The following is a 26828-nucleotide window of genomic DNA, read 5'->3' on the forward strand; positions in this document are numbered from 1 at the left end:
AACAAAACTTATTTATTCATACATATACATCAATCTATAGTTTCTTTTCAAGTAATCGCAGAAAGAGAAAATAAGAAAAAAACAGAAACTTGGTACATCTTTCAACTCTTAATTAGTATGTCTTTTCAACAAGCAAATGAAGTCATTTCTATATATAGTGTATTTTAATGTTGTTTAAGCCACTTTGTAAAAAAAAAAAAAAAAGGCCTTCAAATGTGTGTTTCATGTTTGGTTGCCAGCGTCCATAGAAAGTCCAAAGAAACCGTAAACATTGTGTCAACATAACCCATCATAAGTCAACCCACTCATCAGTTTCCATGAGCATCAAGTACTGCTCTCCAGTAGTGCCTCAAAGTCTGGGGAGCAAACCATTTTGTGTTTGATATTCCCTAAAACAGTCAAGTCCCCTGTTCTTCCCTCTGTGCCGACAGAGACCAGCTCCTGGGGAAGGAGAAGAGGAGAAAGGTGTGTTATAAATAAAAGAACGTGGGGAGAGAAAAAAAATGACAGATACAGTACGGAGAAAGACAGATAGTGGGATGTATTTATCGCACCTGAAGGAAAGCGCATGACGTTCCCAGAGACACATCCAGTGTCACCTGTCCCAGTATGAGCTGAACCCGTCCAGACTTCCGCACCAGCATCTTTCCCACAAGACCCTCCCGTAGGTCTTTCAGACAGCAGCTGTTTTCTTCCTCTTCATCCTCCTGTTGAAAATTAAAAACCCACCTTATTACCTCACTACTATCATGTATTTAAAACTCAGTTAAAACCTCTTTCTACCTGAGTTTCAGTTTTCAGCAGCACAGACTGTCCATCCTCTGACTGCACCTCTGTTTTCACAGGTCTGTGCTCTTTGGTGGGGGGCTGACCGGGCAGCGAGTCCGGCATCTGCATGAAGAACAGCTCATCCCCTTTGCTCAGACTCCACCTGTGTAGAAGGTCATGTAAAACCTCAGGCTCAGGGAGAGGAGGAGGCCTGAACGCTGCCTCTGTCTTCTTTATATCGACTTCCACTGGCTCCTGTTTCACTAAAAGAGGAAGGAGTGTATTTTCAGAGAGATTTTTAAACGTGTATTCACAAGCTATCAAAAATATTGGAAACCCAAGCTGCTGACTTGGAAGCTGCTGCCTATTCCCATGACTTTTGGGTTTTATCCAGTGTCGAAATATTAATAAAACTGATTAAAAATATACCTAGTGAAGTCAAAATTACCTTCCACCGAGGATTCCATGGGTTCAGCATCCTCATCTACCTTCTCAATTTTAACAGCAGCCGGATTGTGTTCCTCCGTAAATCCCCAACCTGACACGGCGAGGGGGAGCTGGACGGGGCAGCTGCTCTGCTCACTCCTCAGGAAGGGATCGTCTATAAACTGAAAGAAAGAGTAAGAAGGAAGAATAAGATCTTGTAAAAAGCAGATCTCAAAGTGGCTGTGAAGAACCATCACTCTATGACAGTTTGGTAGCCTCTGTTCACCTGATGAAGATCTAAATCTGTTTAGCGTGTTTTGAGTGAAAGAAAGACAACTTCTTTGTAACACGGTTGCAAGATCCATAGCAATGATTTGACTTAGCTATTTCTGGTATATCTGATTAATTGAGGAATACAAATGCCCATAAAAGGAAGAGTGCAGATCAGGGTCATTAGCACCACCATGAGGAGTAATGAAGTAGTGACGTGGTGAGCCAAAATGGAACTATATTTTGTACCAATAATAGTCTGCAATGAGCAGGCACGCTAAAACAACAGTAGCAGCAGATATTAAGATTACGAGCTTTGCCCATTTAAGGACATGACTGATTTGACTGACAGGTGGGAACACTGTAGCTGTTAGCGAGGAGGCTCAAAGCCCCCTCTTTGCCTCACACTAGCTCGACAGAAGTTAGGTTGAGTTCAAAATTTCCAATTTGGCTCCCACCGATGATTGGCTTCAAAACAGCGCTTCAGAAACAGATGGGTGGTGTCACAGAGACTACGTCCGTTAATTATACAGTCTATGGTTCAAACTCCTCATGCTAGGTTAAAAATAAATAAATGGGGCTCACGTTATCTCGCTCCAAACTGCGCAGAATCTCTTTGGTCTCCTCCTCAGTTTCTCTCTTCTCCTTCTTAATATTGATGATGGGTGAGGGTCCCACGCTCGGAGCATCTCTCACCTCTTCATATCCACCTGTGAGTGATACATGGGACTCTTTTTAATCAAAGTACGACACAGTTATGCATGTGTGATGAAGTTTTTACAAAAAGAGAAAACAGCAGCGGGAAGTCATCAGGCTGAACTCTTACCTCTCTTTTTGAGCATTATATCTGCAGGCCCCTGTTCAAAAATAGAGTGAGACTGGATGACTTCTGGGCGACCTCGGCCCCTGCCTCTATCTCTGGGGCCTCGACCGCGGCCTTCATCCCTCCTCCCTCTCCGTGGCCCACCTTCAGCTTTTGCGCTGAAACAACAGACACAGTTAGTAATACACAATCAGAATGAAATCCATTTAATATGACATATTTGAGCTCTGCTGATGTCAATTACAAACTTACTCTTCTTTGATTTTTCGGCCAATAATGTTGGGAGCAAAGGTTTTCTAAAACAACAAACAAAATATTACATTTTTAAATTCAATCAATTTGAAAATCTATTATATACATATACAAAAATACAAAATGTAAATGTTATTATACACATACTACAACAGTCGCATATATTTACTATATTACCTTTTTGACTCCCCCTAGGGTGAGGTCTCTGGATCTTATTGCAGGAAGACGGCCAGGTGTCCCAACTCCACCTGGTCGGCGGCCAGTCAGCATCCCAGCACTGCTTCCTCCAGGGGTTGGCACACGTTGCCCACTGGGGTCATTTGAACCTGAATCTGCCATCCTGAACTGGTGACATAAAACAAATTGAACTGAGACCTTATATAGATGTGATAAACATCATTGATTCATCGACATCTTTAGTCAACTTAATCACATGATTATCCATAATGTAATAACAGGAGCAGCTACCAGTGGTAGCAAACAGCTGACCACATTATTATTATTATTATTTTTATTATTATTATTATTATTATTATTATTTTACACATTATACACAAAGGATCAATGTAAAAAAATTTGAGCAAGAGCTGATTTTCTTGTATAAGAAAACATAATGAGAACATAAGTGAATGAATGAATGAAAAAAAAATAATAATAATAAACGAAAATAATTTTAAATAAAAAATAAAGAAGAAAATAAATAAAATAATAAAATAAATAGGTTAATATTTAAAAAAGAAATAAGTATAAAAGGTAAAAAATAATAATAATACAAATAAACAAACAAACAGAAAAATTAAAAAAAATAACACCACATGGGATAATCTACATCTACAAAACAACAGAACATGTTCTTCCCTGAATATAGATGTTGAACTACAGAAGGGAGTTAAAGCCTCAAAGGATCAAAATAAAGAAAAAATAGTCGATGGTGAGAGAAAAAAATAAGAAAAACTCAAATCTGCAACCGGCTTTAGTGAGGTGGTTCTTGGAACTGCAGGGTTTTAATTAGTTCAAAGAAAGGCAGCCATATTCTTACAAAATGGTTTCGTGGATCAATGCAGAGTATGTTTAATCTTTCCTAGTTTGTTGAAATGAAGAGAATCCCCTGATCCAACCAGATGTATGGCCAGTAAAGTGAGGAAGGCTAGAAGGAAATTTCTAGTTTTAGGTAGGACCAACGCATGAGGAGGTACCCAAAAAAGTGCAACTAGTGGAGTTGGATGTAGGGACACTTGCAGCGCTCTTGAAAGAATGTCAAAAACATGAGACCAGTAATTTTGGAAGGCTGAGAAGGGCCAAAGCATATGAATCAGCGAGGCCGTAGATTGTTTACATCTATCACACAAAGGATTTATGTCAGGGTAAATTTGAGAAAGTCTGACCTTGGTCCAGTAAGTACGATGTATAATTTTACACTGAATTAAAAGGTTGACTACATTGCATTGTACATGTACTTTTTTCTTCTGCATTGATTATTTTAATGGTTTCCATTAAACAACAAAGTGTACATAGTTATTTAAGTATTTCTAACTTTCAATGTATTTTCTGAGTCCTGGAGACCAACCAGTTTAGCATTTACTTTAAAAGAGTAATTGCATCTAATGAGCAATAATCTTAAAAACAATAAGCAGGTAAACAAAGAAAAACACATGGGAATACAGTTAAAACCTCTGATCATTCGTCACCCCCAGATTTCTTTCAGCAGAAATCTCTTTTATTTTGGGAGAATGCAGACAAACATAATTTCCATAATCAAATGGGCCTCTGGTGTTGCATCACAGCAAAGCTAGGACATCAGTGCCATAAACAACTGGCAGCCATTTTTTATTTACAACCTAAAATACAACTTTTTTTTAAAGGGATCAATATCTTGACTCTGGCTCGTGATATTCAATAAATTCGCCTTAAGAACATTAAAATTCAGCAACACGTGGCCAAACCAAAACACGAATACATGGGTGCAATACTAGTATGTCAAACTTTAACCCAGTCAAGTATAACTTTCGACCAACTGTGCTCCTCCAGATACTCACGTTATGATCCCTGGGATGTCCTTTTTTGAATTTTAATCCCAAACTTGTCTGAGAAGAGTCATTACAAGTTGTTTAGTGAGGGTGCTGGTTCTGACACTGCATGACGCACGGCGCCATGACACTTCCGCAGTGTCATCAGCCCCTGTGTTCACGTGCGTCAAGCCTGCGCAGGAGGACCCGCATATTCATCAAATTCCGATTTAGAATGTCAGAGTTATTTACATGTAGATATTTTCTCTGTTAAATGGACTTAACAAATGTTACGAGTTTATAAAAAAAAGTATATTGATGTGTTAAGTTTGAATTAAGCAAATGGGACAGTTGGTCCTTTTTTTGCTGTACAAAGTACTGCTGAAATGATTTGAGAACTGTTTGACGCTCAAGACTTATAAGCCAAAATTGGTTAAATAATACCCAAATAATACCCACATACATATAAGTATGTGTGAACAGAATCACCATGAATTAGGAAAGCAACTTATTTTCGTATTAGTGCTTCTTACTGGTTGAAAATGTATTCTTAGCTCCATCCTTGAGATAATTGTTGTATTAGCATGGCATTTATTCAAAAAATGTAAAAAGGAGCCATTTCTTTAAATATAAATGGCACATTGACATAAGAAAAAATATATATAACACAGAACGATTTCTAGTGTATCAAAATGTATGTGTTTTTTTGGTTTCACATTTACATTTTTATTCATGTGGGCTTTTGATGTAAACAAGCAGGAAAATTCATTACTACCTCATCTTGACTTGAAATCCCATAAAAAATCATAAACTGCTTAATGTAATGGCAGCATAGGCAATAGACTGAAAATCAGTGCAACGCCCGTATCAGACAATTAGAATCCAATATAATAGTTTATTTAATTACACCACTTCAATATAATATAATAAAGCTGGTATTAAAAGCATCTTGGGATAATGTTTTTTGGGATTTTTGCACTATACAAATCAAGATTGATTTGTTGATTGATTGATATTTTTTACTGTAGTTGTGTTGGCACAATTGATTCACAAATTGCTGCAAAATGTTATTGGTTTTTGTGTGTTTGTCTAAAAATTGCACAATTTCTGCGCTATATAATAACAATAATGATAGCATTTTTTTTTAAATGTTTTTTTTTTTTTTTTTACTATTATTATGGTCATAACTGTTATTATTATTATTATTATTATTATTATTATTATTATTATTATTATTATTATTATTATTATCATTATTATCATTATTATTTTCACAGACAGAACATCACAAAGTGATTTAGCCACAAAAAAGACACACAGACAGTTTAATACATATTCACATACTATATATATATATAAATAATAATGATAATAACATTAATAATATTAAGTCAGCATTGGACAAATTGTGAATTTTTGACATTCATTTGACATTTGTATGAGAAATCTGAAAAACACATAAAAAATATGGTCAGGGCATCGGTACATTCATAAGTACAAGTTGTTCTGGTCCCACGCTGCCTCAAGAACAAGAGGGAAATAAATCTCTGCTCCAGGCCGTTTCTGACTTCTTTGTTGCTCTAGGCCAGACATCCTCTCCACCCTGATGGTGTCTGGTCCTACTGATAATGGATGGAACACTGGGACTGTCTCTTTTGGTCTCCACACAATTTTGCATAATGTTAAAAAATGCTAATGTTTGGACGGCTGAAATACACACAGATATCGCCCTTTGTAACACATCAGAACTAGTTTATGTAAATAGGACAACATCCTCTTTTAAACAAGCACAGCCAGCGCTCCACTAACACACAGACTATTCCCACCTCTGGAGCTGTGAGGGTTATTTGGACGGAGGCAGAGCGTCATGGCATGACTAATGATGGATGATTGCAATTTAATTACACTCCGAGGGTATCACTTATCTGTGGCTGGCTAGAAAGAAATGAAGCTTTTCAATACAGTTCACAGTCTGTGGAATTATGGCAATATATCTTTGTCATTTTTCTAATATTACATGTTTGTAAAAGGACTTTGCTCTCACTGTGAGTTTACCCCTTTGTTTATCTTCCTCTATGTCCACGCCTATTGTTTTATCATCAGATTACAGGCGATAATCTGGATGGGGTCTCTTTTTTAATCTCTAATGAAATCCAAATGAAGTTGCCCCCCCCCCCCCCCCCCCCCCCCCCCCCCGAGGTTGAAACAGTACAAAAACATTGCTTTAGAAAAATGAATGCCAGTGGAAATCTGCTTACTCTGGACTCACACAGTGGCCTCCCTCGCCTCGGGATTGGCCGAGGGGGGAGGTAGCCCATGGAGTTTAGTCCATATGGCATAACAGTTGGCACATGTATATTGTTGAGGTCTTGATGGTGCTCTATGGAAAGCACTGGGGCATCAATCAGCGTAATCTCTTTTGAATCAGCTGAAGCCACTGGAGCATGTAAAAAATGCTTCATTTATTTCCTCTCAAGTGCAAACTGTCTCCATATCTGAGAGGTGACAAGCAGTAAAGTGTTCAGTCTATATTAAGAGTGTGTGGATCTTTGTGCCCTAAGGGAAGACTTACTGGCAAGTGATGTGTGTTTATGATTGACCAGCGTGAGCATGATGCTGACAAGGTTGACTGACTCTCAATGTGGTCACACTCCACTTGGACAATTCTTTTTTTTTTCTGTGCTTTTTTAGGTTTTAATTCACCCAGTGTGGCTGTGTATGTGAGTCAAGTAAACATAATCATCAAAGCCCAGAGCAAAAATGAGAATGGGATAGGGAGAGATAGAGCGAGAGAGAGAGAGAGAGAGAGAGAGAGAGAGAGGGAGAGAGGGAGAGTGAGGGAGTTGGAGGGGAGGAGGGTTAGAGTGTTTGTGTGTCACAGAGAGTGAGAGAGAAACAGACGGAAGGAAGGAAGAAGAGAGGGAAAAGAGGCTGTGTGTTCGTTTCACCTCCTTATCAGTTTTCCTGGGGGACCAATCATCAACAGCAGCACAGGAGGCGAGGAGAAAGGGGAAGAAGGAGATATTGGGATTCAAACGGGCTCATATCTTCTCCATCATTCATTGCATAAGTAAGGAATTACTTCAAATCAGCTGGCTTAAAGAGACATGTAGTGTGTAATCTGTTATCTTTGAACTGAAGTTGTACAGATGCTTTAATGGTGTGTTTTATTTTGAGCATTATTCACGTTGCATTAATCAAAAAGTCATACCAGTGCATGACTTTTTCTTGCATGTTCTTCTGTTCCTGTGTGATGATATTTTTTGCCAATTGAGTGCCTTTATAACATCCCACTGATGCTATTTCATGTGACACAGTGAGGACATTAAATACAGCAGCTTTGACTGGTCCATGAGATGTGATTGGTGCTTTTTTCCCTAATATTTCACGCTTGGTTTAGTTGTGCAGTGTGTCAAACTGTATTAGTCACACAATGTCTCAGCTTGTTTGTCAAAGTTTGCACAATATTTCTCAGTGTTTCATACAGTAGCATGGCCATTTTATCCTCTTTAGTTTTAAAACTGCACTGAGAGAACAGTGCCTTTTCTTCCTCCCTTTTGAGCCATTTGAGTCTCTTTTAAAGTATTCTCCTTGGAAGAGAAAACATGACTTTGAAGCGCAGAGTTGCTCTCCGTGCCCTGCTCCATATGCATGAAAGCAGCAGCTTCTTTCATGATGCTGTCTCACAGAGAAAACAACATATCTGTGGTGTGAGAATTGTAACTGAGCCCTCGCACACTGCCGGATAAATGATGATTTATTATGCGAGTCTCTGTTTTAATTATTAGTTGGACCCAGTTGCATGATTAGAAGAAACAAAGCCAGTTTTCAAGCAGATATAATTGGCTGATATTTCGCTCTACAGGATGATTTATACATGAGGGAGATGGGATTGTGTGAATGGTATGGAAACCTGCTGCTGAACTGTGCTCAAATGTGTTCGATCAAAAAGTGGGACACACATAGAAACACAAGGCTTTGATGACTTGTCCTGTGAGGACCCTTCCTTTTGCCCCAGTTTCAGTCTCTGAAAAGACTCCGTGGCGAGAAATGAGAGCAGCAGCTGGATGAGACAGACGCGTGGAAACACACGTGCGTGATGCAACAGACAATCTCTCCCCACTGGCCCCCCATGTGAACGAGCTACCGCACAAATTTCACAGTTCACAGCCTTTAATGAGCTGCTGCAGCCTGTCCATCATACTGACGGGAGGATACCTTAACAGACCTCAGACTGAGACTCTGACACCGCAGCAGAGCAGGCATCTGTATAGGATCACACAGAGAAGAAAAGGAGCATGCCAAGATTGTTTGCTGGGTTATTTTTAGGCGCATCTGTGATTTAGCATATGCTCAGTTGGAGGGCAGTTTTAATAAAGGAAAAATGCAGTGTGCAACATAACGAGAGCAGCATTTTTAACTGGGCATGTAAGCAATACTTGAGGAGATGGCTGAAGCAACAATTTAGATGAATAAAAATTAGGAGCAAACTTGATGTGGATTAAATCTCAGGGCAAAAAGAGATGACCAGAGTGCACACACTGCAGAGACTTAGCATCAGTTTATGGGAGTAGCGGTGACAGCTAATCAAACACAAACACACCCTGATCATCAGATTACCCCCAGCCCTGCACTCAAGGCTGTGTGCAGCCGCCTGGATCGAACCACTGATGGGCAACTGAGGAAATATGATCATACATCACCTGCAGCTGATACCTACTTAAACCCACCTATTTCTGCCCAAACAACATAAAAGCTGCTGGAAGATTTCCCGAGCTGCAAGGAGCTCACTTGCTCAGCTGTTTCTGAAAGGTTTGCACTCAAAACGAGGAGGCCTAAGTGATGAAAAGTTACCTTTAGCTTAAATTAGTGCTGAGGGTGCAGCTGGGTTTTTGTTGTCGACTCCATTCTTGAGAACCGTACAGGACAAGGAGATAGAGGGAGGTTGCAGACGTGCGGTTGCTGGGAGACTGCTGTAGGTGGATTATGAAATGTGCGGGGAAAGCAGAGGCCAGTCACTCAGCTGGGAGCGTATTGAGTTGTGTAATGATAGGAAATGTCAGTTAAGGGCAGTAAAAGGGGGAGGAGGCCAGAAAGGAGCAGGATGGTGAATAAAACACCCTAAATGAAAGGTTAATTGGATTCTGTCTGAGGTGTATTCAGTCAGGGGTGTTTCTGAACTCTCTGAGTGTTCGCTTTGTACTCTTTTTGTGACATACTTTAAACCCTGTTACCAGATGTTACCAGCACCGGTATTACAGTCCCAGATTACAATCCAGTCTAACTCTTTTTTTCATCTCTCGGTTTAATGGCAGACGACTCATAATGGATGTCCCGCTCTGCACTCCCTGCAACATCCAGATCTGTGAGGTCACCTGCGATTCCTTCCGCATCATGTGGGATATGACGCCCCAGGACACAACGAGAGCCACGCACTTCTTCATTGACCTGAGCCGCAAAGAGAGCAGGGACCCTAACCGCTTCAAACACAGGGTCAGACAATGTGAAACCCCCTTTTTGTCCATTCTGTAACCTTTGCCTGGATGTATTTTTTCCCCCTAGGTGTCTCCTCTTGTGCTTTTTGCCTCCATATTTCATTACACCCTTTCAAAATAAGACCGGACAGCTTAAATCAGAACGGAAAGCATGCAGCTGGAGTCATAGTAGGCTAACAGATTTGTTGAACCACATTATGGTATTCTACATTAGTCTGAGCACAGAAAACATCAGTTGTGCCCTCTCAGTCACATTCAATACAAGCAAAAAAAGAAAGAAAATGAGTCCAGTCAATGGCTTGAGGCCAGTGACTCACTTGTACATTGTTTTCTTTTTTTAGGGACAAAAACTGACAAATTCTTCTGCGGCAAAGAACACTTTTCATGTTAACAAATGTCAGACATCATTCGCATGAATAAGAAATGTAAGAGCTTGATCTTTTCTTAATAATGTATAGATTTTCATGCAGAGGAGTTGCTTTGTGGCAGATTTTGCTAGCAGCAACTTTCTGAAAGCTGCAGATTATCTGCATCCCTGGCATGGGAAACATACTGGTGTTTACCTAATCTGGTTTAGCCCTGAGGCCTGACTGGAGGGATGGCCACCACACTGGACTCAAATATCTCAACAAATTAATTTGATGGATTGCCTTGAACAGACATTTGTTACCTTGTGTAGTTGTGCATTGGTTCTGTATTGTTGTGTAGCTGTTTGTATGGAGTAATGTTTGATATAACAGAGGCATTGTCTCTGTCTCCTGCCAGGGACTACTGATTTAAATGCCTTATAGCCAACTGTGGTACAGCTAAGTTGCTGCACACTGTCCCTGACAAAATAAACAAATAGAATACAATAAAATAAAATAAATAGTTGCCTATAGGGGAGGCTTATTTGGTGTTAGTGGCCCTCAAAATTAAGCTCTAGCTACAATAATTTGGACATTTCTGTCCTGAGCCAAAATAAAATATCTTAAAACAACTGTTTTCTCATCATATATTTCTAAACAATAATGTTAGCATGCCAACTCACTAAATATAACAAAATTGTCATGGAAGAAAATTATTTGCATTAGCATTTTGCCTTTGTAGCTACCTTGTTATCAAGCTGATGTTAGCATGTAGCTCAGCTGCTAGCGTGACTTTGGGCTATACAACCTAAGATAAAACAGAATTTTACCTTGTTACATTGGTCGAATGTACAAAAGTCACAATGTTCTAAGCATTTCAGCTGTTTCATGTCTAAATTTATCTCCAGTAGCTGCAGCCTTACATTTCTGATCTCCCTCTGCTTCAGAAGCAAAGTACTGACTGTAATTATGGTCTATTATTGCAGCTGACATTCACAGCTTTTTGTGAAGTCATGCAGGGTTCGGAGTCGGTAAGTTGCTCCTGAATGGGTTACATGCTCTCTCTGTGATATATAAAGAGGCACAAACAAACTTGAATCAGAGATATATGGATATATAAGCCTCTGAGCCTGTGGTTAATTAGCTGAGCTTCTCAGAGGCCTTGGTCAAAACAAAGGCACTGATTTGATAAGATGTATCTTGGTTACTGCAGCTCGGGCTCTAATTGCAGCATCACGCTAATAAGGCAAAGTTTATGGCTTAACAACTGCATTTACATTTGCTTTGAAATGTAGATTATACGTACAGCAGCAGTCTGTCCCTAATGTCAGCTCCTTCCTGTTTTGTTCTCCAGGATGTGCCGACCAAGCTGGTGGCCAAAGCTGTGCCTCTCCCCATGGCAGTGAGGGGACACTGGTTCCTCAGCCCACGAACAGAGTACTGTGTTGCTGTCCAAACTGCTGTCCGGCAGCCCGACGGTAACTACCAGGTGTCAGAGTGGAGCCAGGTGGTGGAGTTTTGCACTGGGGGTATGTCTCACAGATATAGTAACACTGATAGTGTAATACAGTCTGACAGCTCTAACCAAAGTTATACAAGAGCAGGACAAAGAACTGCAGAGCACAGAAGTGACAAAAAAATAAATTCTGTCTCAGCATTTGTTAGTCATTTGCATTTCAAAGCAGCGCAGACTTTTGAAATGATTTCTTATCTCATATCAACTTTGCAGACTACGCAATGGAGCACCTACAGCAGCTCCTTGACAAGGCCAAAGGCTCTGCAGGGAGGCTGCTGAAATTCTCTGTGTTTTATCGAAACCAGCAGCCAGACTACTTCGACTATGTCAGGTCAGTGCTGTTCTCCTTTGGATGTATTATACTCCTAAAAGCAAATTATTGCTTCTTGTTGAATGTTGAAGGAGAAATTCCAGACCTCTTTTTTTTTTTCTCCACAGATATGTTTATCGACATTTTGTTAAATGCGAACAAAACAAAACAAAACAAAACCAAGACAGCACACAGACAGTGACACACAACAACAACAAGAACAACAACAACAACAGCAACAACAGCAACAATAACAACAACAATAGTACAGATTATATTAAAATTTAAATGATAAAGAGAAGCATACACTAATTAATATGTATAAATAAATAGCTAGATAAAGTCAATAAATAATTAAGTAAATAGATAAATAAAAAAATAAAATAAAATAAAAAATAAAAACAATTAATAAATAAGTAAATTGTTATTGGTCAGTCTGCCGCCCTCAACATCACTTTTGAAAATTGCCAAAAAGGTAATCACCTAACCAAGTATATCAGAGAGGTTCAGCTCCTGCAGATAGTAAAAGAACGAGTCCGGCATCCTGTGAAATTCCCTCAGGGAGCCTTTCACTAAGTGACTGATTCTCTCCAGCTTGACAAAGTGAAGGATGTCCTTTAACCACACTATATGGGAAGGAGGTGTGGGGGGATTTCCATTTAAGCAATATTAAGCATCTGGCTAAAAGAGTGACAAAGGCCATGAAGGTTGGTTTCTCGTGAAGAAAGTGGTGCTGTGGGTGGAGTTACACCGAACAATGCCGTATTCAGTATTTGGTTCAACTGATTTTCCAGTTACTTTCGACAGTACATTCAATTTGAGACCTCTTTTAATGAAGGTTGGTGTAGAAAACAACAAACAAGCAGGTGTTTAGCTTAGCTTAGCTTAGTGTAAAGACTGAAAAAGTTAGAAACAACTAGCATGTCCTCTTCCAACGGCAGCTAATCAACTTACAAGCTTCACTGTGAATAACTGTGGAACCCACCAGCTATCGTTTGACGATGTACCTTCTGGAAGCGATGGCCAACTTTCTGGGCTTCTGTTGTAACTAGCACTTAGCGATTAAATTCATCTTCTCTTGGTTGCCTTTGTTTACTGGCAACTTAGGAGAAAATAACTGGAGTTGGTGTTGGTCCAAGGGCAGATACTTAGCTGCACTTACATTCAGGTGTTTGTTCAAAGACATTGCTGAAGGCAACATTTTGTGAGGTGACTACCAATATGTTGTGAAGTTGGAATACAGCCTAGGTGTACCATCCTTACCATGCTCCACACGGCCTGTTATTCTGCATAAAGCGAATTACCGCTGAAACGCTTGCGTGCTGTGGTTTCATTGCACTTCACCCTTTCTTAGCTTGAAACAGTAACTTCCAGAAGTCTGTTGGTTGTTTTTGTTCCAAGACTCTAAAAAGTAACTGCACCTAGCTGAGAAAGAGTTCACCACATAACTTGTGTAAAACCACATTTTAACACCTCAGTGTTTGTAAAAAATTTAAAAAAGCAGTTTCTGGTCTTGGCTAGCTTCTCCATGTAGCTTAATTTAGAGTAGAAAGGAAAGTTGTATCCACCCACGCATTAAACAAAAATCTAGTAGTTCTATCTCTAAAAAAGGATTATTTTTCCATAAGTATAATGCTAATATTTTGTCTTCTAATCTTGGATTAGGAGGGAAAGTGGGAGTCTGATGCGTCCGGCCCTAAAAGACATCAGTGGAAGTCATGGCTCTCCTATCAACGGCAAACTGCAGGGGGTGTTCTTCAGCTGCAACACTGAGTTTGATACAGGCCTCCCTCCCAAAGACTCTCCTTACGGCCCCCTGCGCTTCCAGATACCAGCTGGACATCTACTGAACCCCAACATCAGCCTGTATTTTGCAGACTTCTACTGCATGTACACAGCATATCACTATGTAGTACTGGTGCTGGCCCCTGTAGGCTCTGCAGGAGACACCTTTTGTCGCACCCGCTTGCCTATGTTGGACTTGGGCTCCAATCCCTTCCTAACATACATTGAACCCCAGAGTCCAGGGGAAGAGCCTTTATACTGCCATGCCAGTGATGTCATCCTTGAGGTGCTTTTCTCAGAGCCGGTTCACTTGGATCAGGGCAGCGTGGAGCAGATCAGCGGGCACCACCAGCTCAAGAGTCTGACCACTGCCAATGCCAAGAAGGACCCGAGCTGCAAAGTGTGCAACATCAGTGTAGGGCGTTGAGGGAGATGCTGATGTGGGATGAGATATGGATGTGTTTGGGCCTACTAAACTGAAAAGACACGTTTTTTGCAAAGGACAAAACAGTAGAGTCCATCATGTGTAGGCCAGAGTACATGGAAACAGCCCACCTCTCGGGGTGTGTGCATGCTGCTGTTCCTCTCCCGTCCTGCCTCTAATAGAATAGTGAGTATTTTTTAAAAGATTTAACAGCGTCCTGCAGATATTCATCATGATCACAGCTGGAAGTACAGTTTACATCAATCCACTGCTAAAAAAAGAAATCTGAAGTATGTGATAGGCTTTAGTCAACCTTATTTGTTGAGTTATCTGAACTCTGGTGTTTTTGTGGATTTTTTGTCAATCTTTATCAAATGTATTTTTTTTCCTGAATTGTGTTTGCTTTCAGTTTCTGTTATGATGGCCCAATAGTTTGATGTGACTTTGTTTTTTTCTGTCTCACACAACCCAGAAGTGCAGATGTTGGCTTGCAAATGCTGCCCCTTTATAAGTTAATGGTTTTAAATGTCAGACGTATTACCAAATGTGTTTCAGTTTGTACTTTCTAAATGCTCTCTCCGTAAAGTCACTGCCAGATGTTCTGTCTTTTAAAAAGGAACATTTAATCTCCAAATGTCTTATATTAAAATGTTTCTGCGTCCCCCCCGTCAAACACAGTAATGCTTCTCAAAGCTTGTCGAAAAAAAAACATCGGGTTATGATCTCTGACAGCAAACCTCTGCTCTCTAAACAGAGCTGAGCTAAGATTAGCTCAGCTCTTGCTTTGGGGCTTGTGTTTGTCCCTGCCTAATAATCTCTGACCTATATGGGAATTCCAGCGATGCCCACAGTGAAAGGAACCCCCTCCCTGGTGCATGACAGTCATGCAGGAAGGGAAGAACATCCAAAGTGTCGTACGTGACAGGACAGTCAGAGGAGTATGAGTACAAAGGTCATCAGTTTGAGTCTGAATGTGAAAGAAAGCTGGAGATGATGACAAGTTTTAAAAAGCTTTTATGCAAAACAGATATTGAGATGATTTAACAAACAAGAAGGAACAATTTAAAGTAAAAACTACAAAAAAGGATGTGATCTATTAAAGAGACAGGTTGAACTATGCCCTCTCATACAGATTGTTGCCCCGACAGAGATGCGAGCTAACGCACACATTAATGCTGTAATTCTGACCATTGTTGTTGTCCCAAAAAGGCTCACTCTGCCCTCCAGGTAAATACCTTAAACAGAACTCTATCTTTCTTTTGGCATCTAGCACTTTAGGAATGGTAATGTTGAATTCAAAGATGTCTGTCTGAGGTCCTCCGAAGCGTTTCTTTAGGTACGTGCAGGGCACATCTCTGTAAGTCTGCCAAGAGTCAAAGGTGATGCGAACACTGACATCCTTCTGGGGGCTGGTGTTTCTCACTCGGACCGTTCCTTGTATGGTTAGATCTGTGACACTGCAGTTCTCCAGGATTACCATGCTCTCTGCCAGCTTGGCTCGAAAGGCCTGAAAATCTGCCGAGGGCTGTGGAAAGCCCAGTTTGAGGCATGTTCCCGGGCAGCAGGTGCTGACGGTGCAGCTGTAGCCGTCCTCTGTCATGCTTCCCAAATCCTGCAGCGATGGCAGGAGGTCGAGGTCAGACTGCTCCTCTTCATCCGAAAACTCTCGCACGGCTGTTAGAGACAATCCCTGGGAGTCAGCGAAAACAACGTGTTTGTTCTTGATTGGGATCAAAACATCATCATCATCATCATTCAAGTCCTCAAGGAAACGGGGGAGGAGGTGATTGAGGAAGCCCTGGTTTAAGATGTCAGGGGATAGCTGATGTGAAGCTGTAGGACGGATGCAGGGACGCTGCGGCTTCAGGATGGGGACCCAAACATGAGGACACAGTTGTTTACGCTGGTTTAAGCACAGTGTGACAGCAAGCTCAGCAAGTCCAGCTGACTGAGCTGCTGACCTGAGGTCAACCACAGGCAGGACACTGTGAAAGAAAAAAAAAGTGTTTACAATACAGACTGACGCACAAGAAGTGTGATAACACACATGTACATACTGTAACTGTGAAAATAATAGGATATTGAGGAAAGTATTACAAGATAAAAGCAACATAATCGTAGAAATTTAACAGCTGCATTTGTTTAATGACAGAAAGAGCAATTTCTGGGCTTACCGTAAACTAGTCATCGGCATTGTGGTAGACTGGTGTTGAAATTATGGAAATACTTTCTCAAACTTGGTTGGAGCTCTAAAAAATGCAAAAAAAAAATGCATGTATAAGGAAGATGTAATGTCATGCATTTAAAATCTATGTCCATAATTTTGCAATCATGATGTAACCAAAAAAGAAGTCTATTAGTAGTCCAAAATCAGACTTACACACTTCCATAGGCAGCAAGTTGTCATCAGTAGTCTAAGTCACCCCTTTGCCCGCAGCAGAATGTGGCCCTGGATCCTATTTATACTACCTCAGTTATAAAATGTCATGTTGTAAACTCCTCCCTATTTTCTCTCCTGACCAATCAGCGCAGTCTTTTGGTTTTGTGCTCCTTTAAACATTCCTTGTGAGTAACCAATGCTTAATATTCATAATTCCATATTTCAATGTCAACAGAAAAATGTTACATATAAAGGTTTATATGGAACTATGTCTATGTGCTGTCCCGGTTTACTTCATGTTTTTCTACTTTATGTAACTCTGCTCTAAATTGTGGAAACTGTTCCAGACATCTCAGGCTCTATTCTCAGACCTGGCTCGTTCCTGTCTTGATGGGACCACTGCCATAGAGTTCAGAGACACTCTGAGGAGGGCAAGATTACAAACAACTCTCAGCATGCTCCTCACCTATCTGAGGAAGATATTCAAGATGAATCCATGTAATGTTGACATATTGAGTTACATAGAACCTTTGGCACACATCCACACTTACTGAAATCTATTTAAAACAACACATTTGGACATTTTGAAGACCTTAAATGTGGTGTACAATGGAGCATACTGGCTAATTTGTATCTTTAGGTCTTATTGGATGATAAAGTCCAGGAAGCTGATTCATTTAAAACTGTTAAGTGCTGCATTAAATAAACAATACAATCAATGCTTGTTTTGATTCCTCCCAAATAAGCACTTTCAAAATTTCACAGCACTTTGCATTCATTTTAGTTGAACCATACTAAATCACATCCTCTAAATACTTCTCTGTATGGTCTTATATTTCAAGCAAGCGATATTTCCCTTCCTCTAATAAATCTTGTTTCCCATAAGTAGAACAAGGGTGCAGCTTTAGCAGAACAGGTTATGTTGGCCTTTTTAAAGTTATATTTTTTGGGCTTTTTTCCTTTATTTGTTAGGACAGTGAAGAGAGACAGGAAATGTGGGGAGTAGATAGCGGGGGAAGACATGCAGGAAATGGTCGACCAGCCGGGGAATCGAAACCGGCGACCCCTGCGATGAGAACCATAGCCTCTGTATGTGGGGCGCTTAGACTGCTAGGCCACCAGCGCCCCAACGGTGGCCTTTAAGGCCAACTGAACAAATGTTACATGAGACAAAATAAATGACTGAACTGAAAAATATTTCTCTGTAATCAAAATAAAAAACGAGTATTTTATGAAACACAAACACATTTCTATAGAAGACGATTAGAGCCACTGAAAGAAAAAAAAATGAAGGTGCAATATAGATATTTTTTTGTTATTCTGAGATTAAAGTGACAATTCTGACTTACATTTCTTTCCCCAGTGGCCTGTAACCTTTTCCATACATTTCACATAACGCAAAAAAAACCAAATGAATTGCAAAAAAATATTTCAAAAATTGCAAAAAAAAAAAATAAAGAATAAATTGGAGAGCAGAAAAGAAATTAATGAAACAAAAACATTTCATAAAATTAATTAAAAAAATCACATATGGGAAAATTGTATTTATTATTTATTTATCAGTATTTGTGTGCTTTTATGCAATATTTTAAATTTTTTTGAATTATTATAGTGTTTGATTTATCCCTTTCCCAGTCCCTGAATTATTTTTGCATACCATGAAAGGCATTTGGGTTTAGTGTTTTTTTTGTGTTCATTGAATGTTTGAGTAGTTGACCTTCAGGGCCACCGTACAAGTCAGTTCATATGAGGCTCAATTTTACAAACCCCTCTATCCCTCAGTCGCTTGTTAGTTCCAATTACTAGGCAATTTGTGTGAGGGCAAAATAATGGGCAGTGATTTCCCTTCTCCAAGTCTTATATAACAATGCTTTTACAAAATCATGTCTGACTGAAGACCATGTACTATGTTTCGTTTGAAGGTACAACTAAAAATACAAGAAACTTAGAGTTTGTATGGATTAAGTTATAGAAGCAAAGGATGAGAGAGGCAGTAAAGCTGTCTTTTTTTTTTTTACTATTTATAGTTACAGAAATGCATATTTATACAAGCTTTTATCTCATATGAACATGGTGAGCAACATAAACAACACATACACACATTAATGTACACTTTGGCAAACCCATGATGCCAACTCAGCTGATGAAATTTCACCCTCAGGTTACTTGATGTATCCCGTTATAGAGCTGCAGAGGAAAAAGTCCAACAATGTGAGTCATCTGGATCAAGTAACGGAACCAACCATAAATTACCAGATTACTTAGATGGGTATTTACCAGTCACCAGAGACCATCACACCAGAAAACATTATTATGTAACCAAACTTGTGTTGATCATTAAAAAGGTCCAAAAATAACACTCGAGCACTGCACGAGCTGGTCTGGTGCACGGGGTTGATTCAGCAATGACTTGCAGACACGGTGCCGCAAATGTCTGCGTTTGTGTCTCACAAACAAGTCCTTTAGTTCTGACAAGGGATGCAAACAATAAGACAGTTCCAGATGTATTCTTTGCTGTTGATCCTCCTCATTACGGAAATGTTACAAAAAATAGGTCACTGTTCTTGTATGACCTCTCGGAGCTAAAAGAGACATCTACATCACCCGGCAAACCTGGAACATAAAAAGACTTGTCACTTCAGCCGAACAAAGAGTCTGTATATATTCTAAACAAACAGTATATTGACTCTTTAAAGAGACATTTTTACTCCATAATGTGCTGCCAAGGCACACAGACCAAAAAAGGGGAGCTAAAAATAAATCCAGATGTCACTACAAAGCAGTTGCTTATGTAAGATCTGCAGAAATGAATTAGCAGATGTTGGTGTAAGAGGGTTTGTGAGGGCAGTGTTGAGGTAATGAGAAAGTCTACCCAGTCACACTTGATGCAACTTACCTCCACGTTTAAATTAACTGCACTGCTCCACTTGAGACAAGTGGTGCTATAGTTCGATACCGCATCAGATGCTGAGAGCCCTCATCCAGATCCACAACATACTCTCTGACAGAGATCAGAAGACCAGTTTATTCAGTATCCATACAGAAAAATACAACTGTATTGAATGTGGAATCGTAACGCTGCCACCTAGTGACAGAAGTGGCAACAAGTTCTACACAAATGTACCTCTGATCATCTGTTTCCGGCTCCACTAGGATGTTCTCCTGTCTCTCTTTCACCCGCAGGAACACAAAGGAGTCCAGGCAGGGCTCAGGCACTAGGATTACATTAGGATATATCAGACTTAGTGTGACGGTCACAAAATGTCAAAGCAAATGTCACCATCTGCCAGCGCATGCTAATAGCAATATAACCAGCATGGGTCATTGACGGCTGGTGAATCTAAAGAGAGTTTCTGAAGTTTACAGAATGGAGGGAGATTTTACCTGCTTTGAGCATGTCCACTGTCTGCAGGTTGGGGGGCATACGCTTCAACGCTACAGCCTTCAGGTAGGATTCTGTGTTGGCGTAGTATCTGTACAGCAGATGAAAATTTGTTTGCACCAAGAGAGTTGTAAAAAAATCAACAAACAACTCTGGTTTAACTTCTCTATACTCACTCTTTGGCAAAGGCAAACTCCTCAGGTGAAAGCAGCGATGGATCGGCCTCCCCTCTGGACTTTTCCCGTTCCAGGACATGTGGGAAAAACTTTTCAATCTACAACAAAGCAGCAGAAAGTTCAAGCATGTTCAGTCAAAAACTACTGATTATGATGGAAGCTTTATTTTCCGTGATGTAGAGCCGACTTGACCGACCTTCTGCAGACGAGAGCGCAGGTAGCTGCTGAGCATGAAGCGTATCCGGTCGATTTCCATGCGATGCATGCCGGCCTTGGCGTCACCTTTCTTCACACGCTGCAGGTTGGCTTCCTGTGAAAGTCAGAGTACGGTCACATATTAACATTCAATGAATGAAGAGTAACCTCTTAAAAACAAGCAAAAGGTTTGAGATATGTTAGAATATGATTGAGTGGCCAGAATGCATCCATTGTACGATGACAACAGGAAACATAGAGCGATCAGGTGTCCTTATTTTCCATTAGGGGTGGAACAATATATACATTATTTTTGGTTCAGTTCAGTTTTTGGTCTTGAAGTCTCAATACATTTTCAGACAATAAGGTAAACAAATAGATAACACATTTTTTCACCCTTTAGTATGATCTTAAAAAACGTTTTTAACATTGCATTAAAGGTGACATATCATGCAAAATTGACTTTTTAATGGTTCTTTACCTGAAATATGTTTCCCTGGCATGTCTACAACCCCCCGAGAATGAAAAAAATCCATTCTGCCCCTGTTTTGATTTCTCCACCTTTCTGTAAATGTGTGTGAAACGAGCCGTTTCAGACTTCCGTGTTTTTGTTACGTAACAACAATATCCGGTCTGTCACGGAGTCAGAGCTCGGAGCTTGTTCAGCCCATAGACTGTATAAAATAATACTGAATCCCTCCCCCGTTTTTCATTACCTGCACAAATGTGTGCTAACAAGGAGCTTAGGAGGGAGGCATGCTAGTTGTAGGCTGTCTTAATAAACACAAAGGTCGGTTTTACTCCCCACGTCTGCAGATTTGAAGATCTAGTGGATGATTTTTATTTGTCATGGATAAGTGCTAGCACTAATTATCATAGCCACATAGCTACATGTTCATAGCTGTAGCTGTAGCTGTGTACCAAGACACACGTCGACATACTGACAAATAAAACAACAAGAAACACAGAATCTGTGACCAATCCTTCATAAAAGGTCCTGCTATCTTTCAGGCAGACGTCGGTTTTACTCCCCACGTCTGCAGATTTGAAGATCTAGTGGATGATTTTTATTTATCATGGATAAGTGCTAGCGCTAGTTAGCATAGCCACATAGCTACATGTTCGTAGCTGTGTACCAAGACACACGTCTACATACTGATAAATAAAACAACAAGAAACACTAAATCTATGACCAATCGTTCAGAAAGGTCCTGCTACAGGCGCCTCTCCGTCAGGATCAGATTCTGGATCAGATTCAGAGGGTTGAAGTAACGCGATCTCTGAGCAGCCGTGTATATTCAGCCAACATGTAAACATTAGATCAACGTGCTGGAGAGCCGAGGCCACATCCACTTCCTGAGGGGGCGTGGTCAGAGGGAAAACAGAGTGTTCTGAGGAGGACTGAAGAAGAGGACTTTTCAGGCATGCCAAAATCTGATTTCAAAGTGTTTTTTTGAGCATAAACTTTAAAGGCATGTTTTGGGGACCTCTTAGACCAATATATATTGATGAAAAAAGCGTGATATGTCACCTTTAAGTGCAATGTCGAAACTTCAGACAGAGTTGTAATACTGCATAAAGAGGAGGTGATCAGCCTGTGGCCCTGCTGAGGTGTGACTGAAGCTTGGTTGCTTTAATAGCAGCCTTCAGCTGGTTTGTATTTTTGGGTCAGGTGTTTCTCATCTTCCTCTTGGCAAATATCCAACAGATTCTCTAGGAGGTTCAGGTCAGGCCAGTTGGCTAGCTAATCAAGCATAGTGATATAATGTTGAGCACACCATGTGGTAGAAGTTTTGGCACTGTGGGCAGGTGCTACATCATCCTGGACAAAGAAATTGGCATCGTCATAAAAATGTAAACAGATAGAGGCATGAAGTGCTCCTAAATCTTCTGGTAGACGGCTAGACCTTGATAAACACAGTGGACTATCAAAAGCAGGGGACATGGCACCCCAAACAGAGACTGCAGTCACTGCACTGGACTTCAAACACTTTGAATGTGTGCCTCCAAAGTTTCTGTGACTTTTGACCTGCGAGGAAAAGTCCAGCTCTTTTTTCCTTAGCCCAGGTGAGACAGGTTTGACAGTCTCTCTGGTTCAGGACTGGCTTTATATTAGGAATGTGACAGTTGAAGCCCCTTTCCTGAAGATATCTGTGCATGGTGGCTCTCGAGGCGCTGACACCAGCCCCAGTCCACTCCTAGCGAACCTCTCAACAGTTCTTGGATCAACTCTTAAGGACAATCCTCTGAAGGCTGCGGTTATTCCTGTTGCTTGTGCACCTTTTCCTTCCACTCTTTCTCTTCTGGTCAACTTTCCATCAATATGCTTCCATACAGAAGCGTAAGAACAGCAGACCTTTTCAGCAATGACCTCCTTTGGCTCCTAATGGAGGCTGTAAATGATCGTTGCTTTTAGGGTTGATTTTAGGATTATTTTATTGACTTTTAAAGCACAACATGGACTTGCCCCTCTAAATATCTCTGAGCTTTTACCCCCCTACAAACCTGGTCGCTGTTCCAAGGACTCGACTGAAAACCAAAGGGGACAGGTCTCTTTCAGTCAGGGCGTCTACACTCTGGAACAGCCTACCAGAGGAGATCAGACTTGCAGAATCAGTCCAGTGTTTTAGGTCATTACTCAAGACACACTTTTACAGGAAAGCTTTTATTGGGTGCTTTTATTTAATTTTAGCTCTGATTTTAAGGGTCTGTTTCATAAGTTTGTATGTTTTTTAAGCTTTTATTTCATTTTATTTTCTATCGCTTCATTTTGCTTTGCACTTCTTCCTGCTTGTATTGCCCACTGTGAAGCACTTTGTTATTGTATTGAAAAGTGCTATATAAATTAAGTATTATTATCATTATTATTATCATCTGGACAACTGTCAAGTCAGCAGTTTCCTCATGATTGTGGTTGTGTGTATCAACTACTAGACTGAGAGATGCACAGTATTTATACTGTTTTGGTAATTATCTAATATATTAAAATATATATTTTTACAATCATCAAATTTAAAAAAAAAAATGTTTGAAACGCATTAATCTACATGAGGAGTCTTGGCTATATCAAATTTCCACTTTCTTAAATAACTGATGGAAATTATTGAACTTGTTCACGATATTCTAATTTGTTGAGATGCACCTGAACATGCACAGTTTTGACATATAACCAAACATATATTTCTGAGAATACATTACAGTATTTCTCAATCGCTACAGCACTAAACCCTATTGTCTGAACCAAATTCCTTAGCGGCCTGAACCCATGTATTGAATCAGTCACTCTTTTGGCAAAACCATAAGCACTTTTCACCTGTTAGACACAACTTGCAAACACATTCTCACTCAGTAAAACACATTTTGCACAGTGGTGCACTTGTGTTGCATAATGGTAAGCACAGGTAGCAAAAGTGAAACACATTTTAAGTACAGGTGTCACAGCTTAAACACAACCACTCAAAACTGATCACACTTGTGTCTAATGATGTGAGGAAACCAATATAAGCCAGTTCAGAGAGCACTGGTTGTTGAAGGTTGTACAATGGACCGAAATAATCTGAGAGGCAGAGGAAGAGCGTGTGTAAGGAGGTGGTCGAGGAGGAAGAGGAGGGGAGCAAAATCTAGAAAGACAAACAGTAACTTCTGATGAAATCAGAGCTACTGTGATATACCATGTTCTTCTCATTTATATTTGTTGGCACTTTATTGTTACTGTACACAGAGGCTAAATTCAAAGAGGATTTTCTTTATTTTTTGCAAAATTCATTTAGCCTACTGTGAACAATAAACATTATTTCTACAGCTTCATGTCCTGAGCATTGTGTTTTCAGTTTTTTGATGTAGTGTGTAATGACTGCTCAGTATTGTTTGTAATTTTGATTGACTTGGGGTATGATATGACAACATTGTTTGGTTTTGCAGGAAGAGTCAGAGGCTTGGTGAGTGTAGTTTGAAATTTTGGTATTGTGCTTATAGTGTTGAGAAAAGTATGTTGGATGTCGAGAAATGTTTTCTTAACAATTGAGAAATACTGTAAACACAACAAAGAATTGAAGTATCCCTCATAATATAACTTACCATGTGTGTGAGCTGCTCCATCACACACTCCACCACCTCTGACTTGTTCTCCAGCAACTCCGGGGAAAACTTCTCGTTCAACCAAGCCTGCGAGTTACAGAATGAGTGTTTCAATAAGTATTTTTACTATCACATACTATACTATTATTATTATTATTATATACTATCAGGGCAGTGTAAGGAACAGCAGCTCACTTCTTCCAGTTTAGAGATCAGCTCCACCGGAGTCATAACATCTTCCTGGCTGTCATCTTGGTGGATATCGCTCCCCTCATCAGACAAAGGGTCCGACATTTTCCTTTAAGATGCCAACAAATAAAATACTAAGTTAAAGTATAGCTCAGACTCTATTTTAACAATTTGACCCACAGTTTGAAGGAATAAAATGGACCAAGTTGATACAGATCACAGGAGACAGCAACCTCTCTGTACACGAGAACCTCCTTGTTTATTCGCGCCACTTGGACAACTCTCGCGAGATGTAAGTACGATTAATAACCCCGAGTTTTGCCTTAAAGGTAATGTTGCTCACGAACTTTGCGACGTATATCACCAATGAAAGATAACTACAAAAAAAGCTTTAGTTCAGCAGACATTTAAGCTGTACTTGATTTCATTGTCGGAGTAAACATCAGACTTTTTAACTGTATTAAACCGAATTTCAGCGTCGCTTGAAACCATTGCTTTCCTGACAGTCTAAACTGAGGTAAATTGACATTGCACCGTACACGTTTTTTTTCCAAAGCTCTTTATTGTACATGTTTATTGAACTTAACTCTTCAGCATCAGGACATTTTAATCATAAACCTCGGGTTGAGCAAGAATAGCTGCAGATATAAACCGAGAGATGTACAAAAGAAAGAAAGAAAGAAATTTGAATAAATGAATACCATACAACACAGAGCTATCTTAAAGAGGACTTACCAAAGAGTTTTAACTCATTCCTCAAGAGGTTAAAGACGGGTTAAATTTCAATATATCTGCATTTATGAATAAATAACTTTCCCTGAGAGCAAGGGCTAATTTTTCATTTGCAACAAGAAGACCAAACTTTATTCCCTTCTTAGTCAGACTGTAGCCAATTTTCCAAGTTCAATTGCACTTAACTCACTGTTTTTCAGAAAGCATATTTTTTTCTATTAATAGCTTTAGGTATTATTAATCAATTGGAGTTTGATGGCTTTGACTAAGTTAAAATGACATTACTAACAAGAGGTATCTTAATATGTAACTTTATCAAAAATCTATATTACAAAGAAATATTTTTTTTTGAAAATGTATAAAAACAGAGATATCTGTTTTTGCAAATTCGCTCTCTTTCCAGATTGACCAGACTAATTCACAATTTAAAAAAAGACACGAGTTCCAACCTTCAGGCCTTCAATGTCTTTTTAAAAAAAGAGATATAAGTTATAATTACAATTCAGTCTTCAAAATTGGTTTGTAGGATATGTCTCATTTAAAAATGTGAAATTCACCTCTTTCACTCCAAGAGACAGAGGAATGAGATGATAATTATTATCTTTTTTAATTGTCCTCTTCATATTCGTTAAGAATATAATTCATTCTTACTGGATTAGGGTAACATTGCTGCCACAAAATAAAATTTTCAAAATTTGGTCTCACTCACTGCACCATACTTCCCAATTTCATGGCACTGTTGAAATTATTGTAGGTCTGGTGGAGAGGAAGCCATAATAATTTCAGTGCACAGGTGTTTGCAGTGGGTAAAGGGTCAGCTCCATCCTCTTGGTGGAGAAATTCCAGTTTAGGATGTGAGGGAAAACCCATAGCTCTCCAGTCTCCAGAGGGGAGTATGTTAAAATTGCACATTCAAATAGACAACTGATTTGTGTTTTAGTGTTGATCTGGATAACCCCAGCACATAGTAGCTTTATGTGGAAGCATAACACAGTATTAGCTCTCTGTGAGGGTAAGTTACTTTTTTAGCCATTTGTGTATCAAATGTGGGGTATCAAAAATAATCTATTTTGTCATTTTTTTGTCTCTTTGTTGGTTCCTTTTCTGGTTTGTATAATGTGAAAAAATTAAAATACTGGATTTTTATGTTGTAATAAATATATTAAATTGGTTAACAAAAAACACTAAGTTGTGTTTTCTTTTGACTGTTATTTCTGAAATGAATAGAATTGTTTCTTTGAAAAGAAAAATTGAGAACTCTTGAGCCTTGCCCTC

At 39.7% G+C, this 26828-nt stretch overlaps 4 protein-coding genes across 6 annotated transcripts; 1 reads left to right on the forward strand and 3 right to left on the reverse strand.

Annotated features, from left to right (window-relative positions):
• Positions 1 to 162: 162 nt before the first annotated feature.
• On the reverse strand, positions 163 to 4731 carry polr3d (polymerase (RNA) III (DNA directed) polypeptide D). The gene is made up of 9 exons (XM_034692998.1): positions 4576 to 4731; positions 2717 to 2884; positions 2540 to 2583; positions 2291 to 2445; positions 2050 to 2174; positions 1217 to 1376; positions 784 to 1031; positions 555 to 707; positions 163 to 441 (listed from the first exon to the last, which is right to left on the reverse strand). The coding sequence occupies exons 2-9, from the start codon at positions 2876 to 2878 to the stop codon at positions 325 to 327; spliced, it is 1164 nt and encodes a 387-aa protein (XP_034548889.1). The 5' UTR covers positions 2879 to 2884; positions 4576 to 4731; the 3' UTR covers positions 163 to 324.
• Positions 4732 to 9570: 4839 nt separating this feature from the next.
• LOC117818417 (phytanoyl-CoA hydroxylase-interacting protein) lies at positions 9571 to 17521 on the forward strand. Its single transcript, XM_034691276.1, has 5 exons — positions 9571 to 9677; positions 9861 to 10038; positions 11742 to 11916; positions 12117 to 12234; positions 13879 to 17521. Exons 2-5 carry the CDS (start codon positions 9871 to 9873, stop codon positions 14423 to 14425), a joined length of 1008 nt encoding a protein of 335 aa, XP_034547167.1. The 5' UTR covers positions 9571 to 9677; positions 9861 to 9870; the 3' UTR covers positions 14426 to 17521.
• On the reverse strand, positions 15426 to 16877 carry zgc:77112 (uncharacterized protein LOC406459 homolog). 2 transcript variants are annotated; one of them, XM_034691277.1, is made up of 3 exons: positions 16803 to 16877; positions 16597 to 16671; positions 15426 to 16407 (listed from the first exon to the last, which is right to left on the reverse strand). In XM_034691277.1, the coding sequence occupies exons 2-3, from the start codon at positions 16614 to 16616 to the stop codon at positions 15537 to 15539; spliced, it is 891 nt and encodes a 296-aa protein (XP_034547168.1). In that variant the 5' UTR covers positions 16617 to 16671; positions 16803 to 16877; the 3' UTR covers positions 15426 to 15536. The 2 variants fall into 2 exon arrangements, with proteins under 2 accessions (XP_034547168.1, XP_034547169.1); XM_034691278.1 differs by having other exon boundaries at positions 16597 to 16877.
• Positions 17522 to 18796: 1275 nt separating the features above from the next.
• gins4 (GINS complex subunit 4 (Sld5 homolog)) lies at positions 18797 to 25102 on the reverse strand. 2 transcript variants are annotated; one of them, XR_004632569.1, is made up of 9 exons: positions 24828 to 25102; positions 24633 to 24719; positions 20557 to 20670; positions 20361 to 20458; positions 20187 to 20275; positions 19927 to 20017; positions 19699 to 19803; positions 19080 to 19415; positions 18797 to 18989 (listed from the first exon to the last, which is right to left on the reverse strand). XR_004632569.1 is itself a non-coding variant. In XM_034693012.1 (8 exons), exons 1-7 carry the CDS (start codon positions 24924 to 24926, stop codon positions 19707 to 19709), a joined length of 675 nt encoding a protein of 224 aa, XP_034548903.1. In that variant the 5' UTR covers positions 24927 to 25102; the 3' UTR covers positions 18797 to 19415; positions 19699 to 19706. The 2 variants fall into 2 exon arrangements, 1 of the variants encoding a protein (XP_034548903.1); XM_034693012.1 differs by having other exon boundaries at positions 18797 to 19415.
• Positions 25103 to 26828: the final 1726 nt, after the last annotated feature.

Source organism: Notolabrus celidotus, chromosome 9, assembly GCF_009762535.1.
Source record: "Notolabrus celidotus isolate fNotCel1 chromosome 9, fNotCel1.pri, whole genome shotgun sequence".
Taxonomy (NCBI): domain Eukaryota; kingdom Metazoa; phylum Chordata; class Actinopteri; order Labriformes; family Labridae; genus Notolabrus; species Notolabrus celidotus.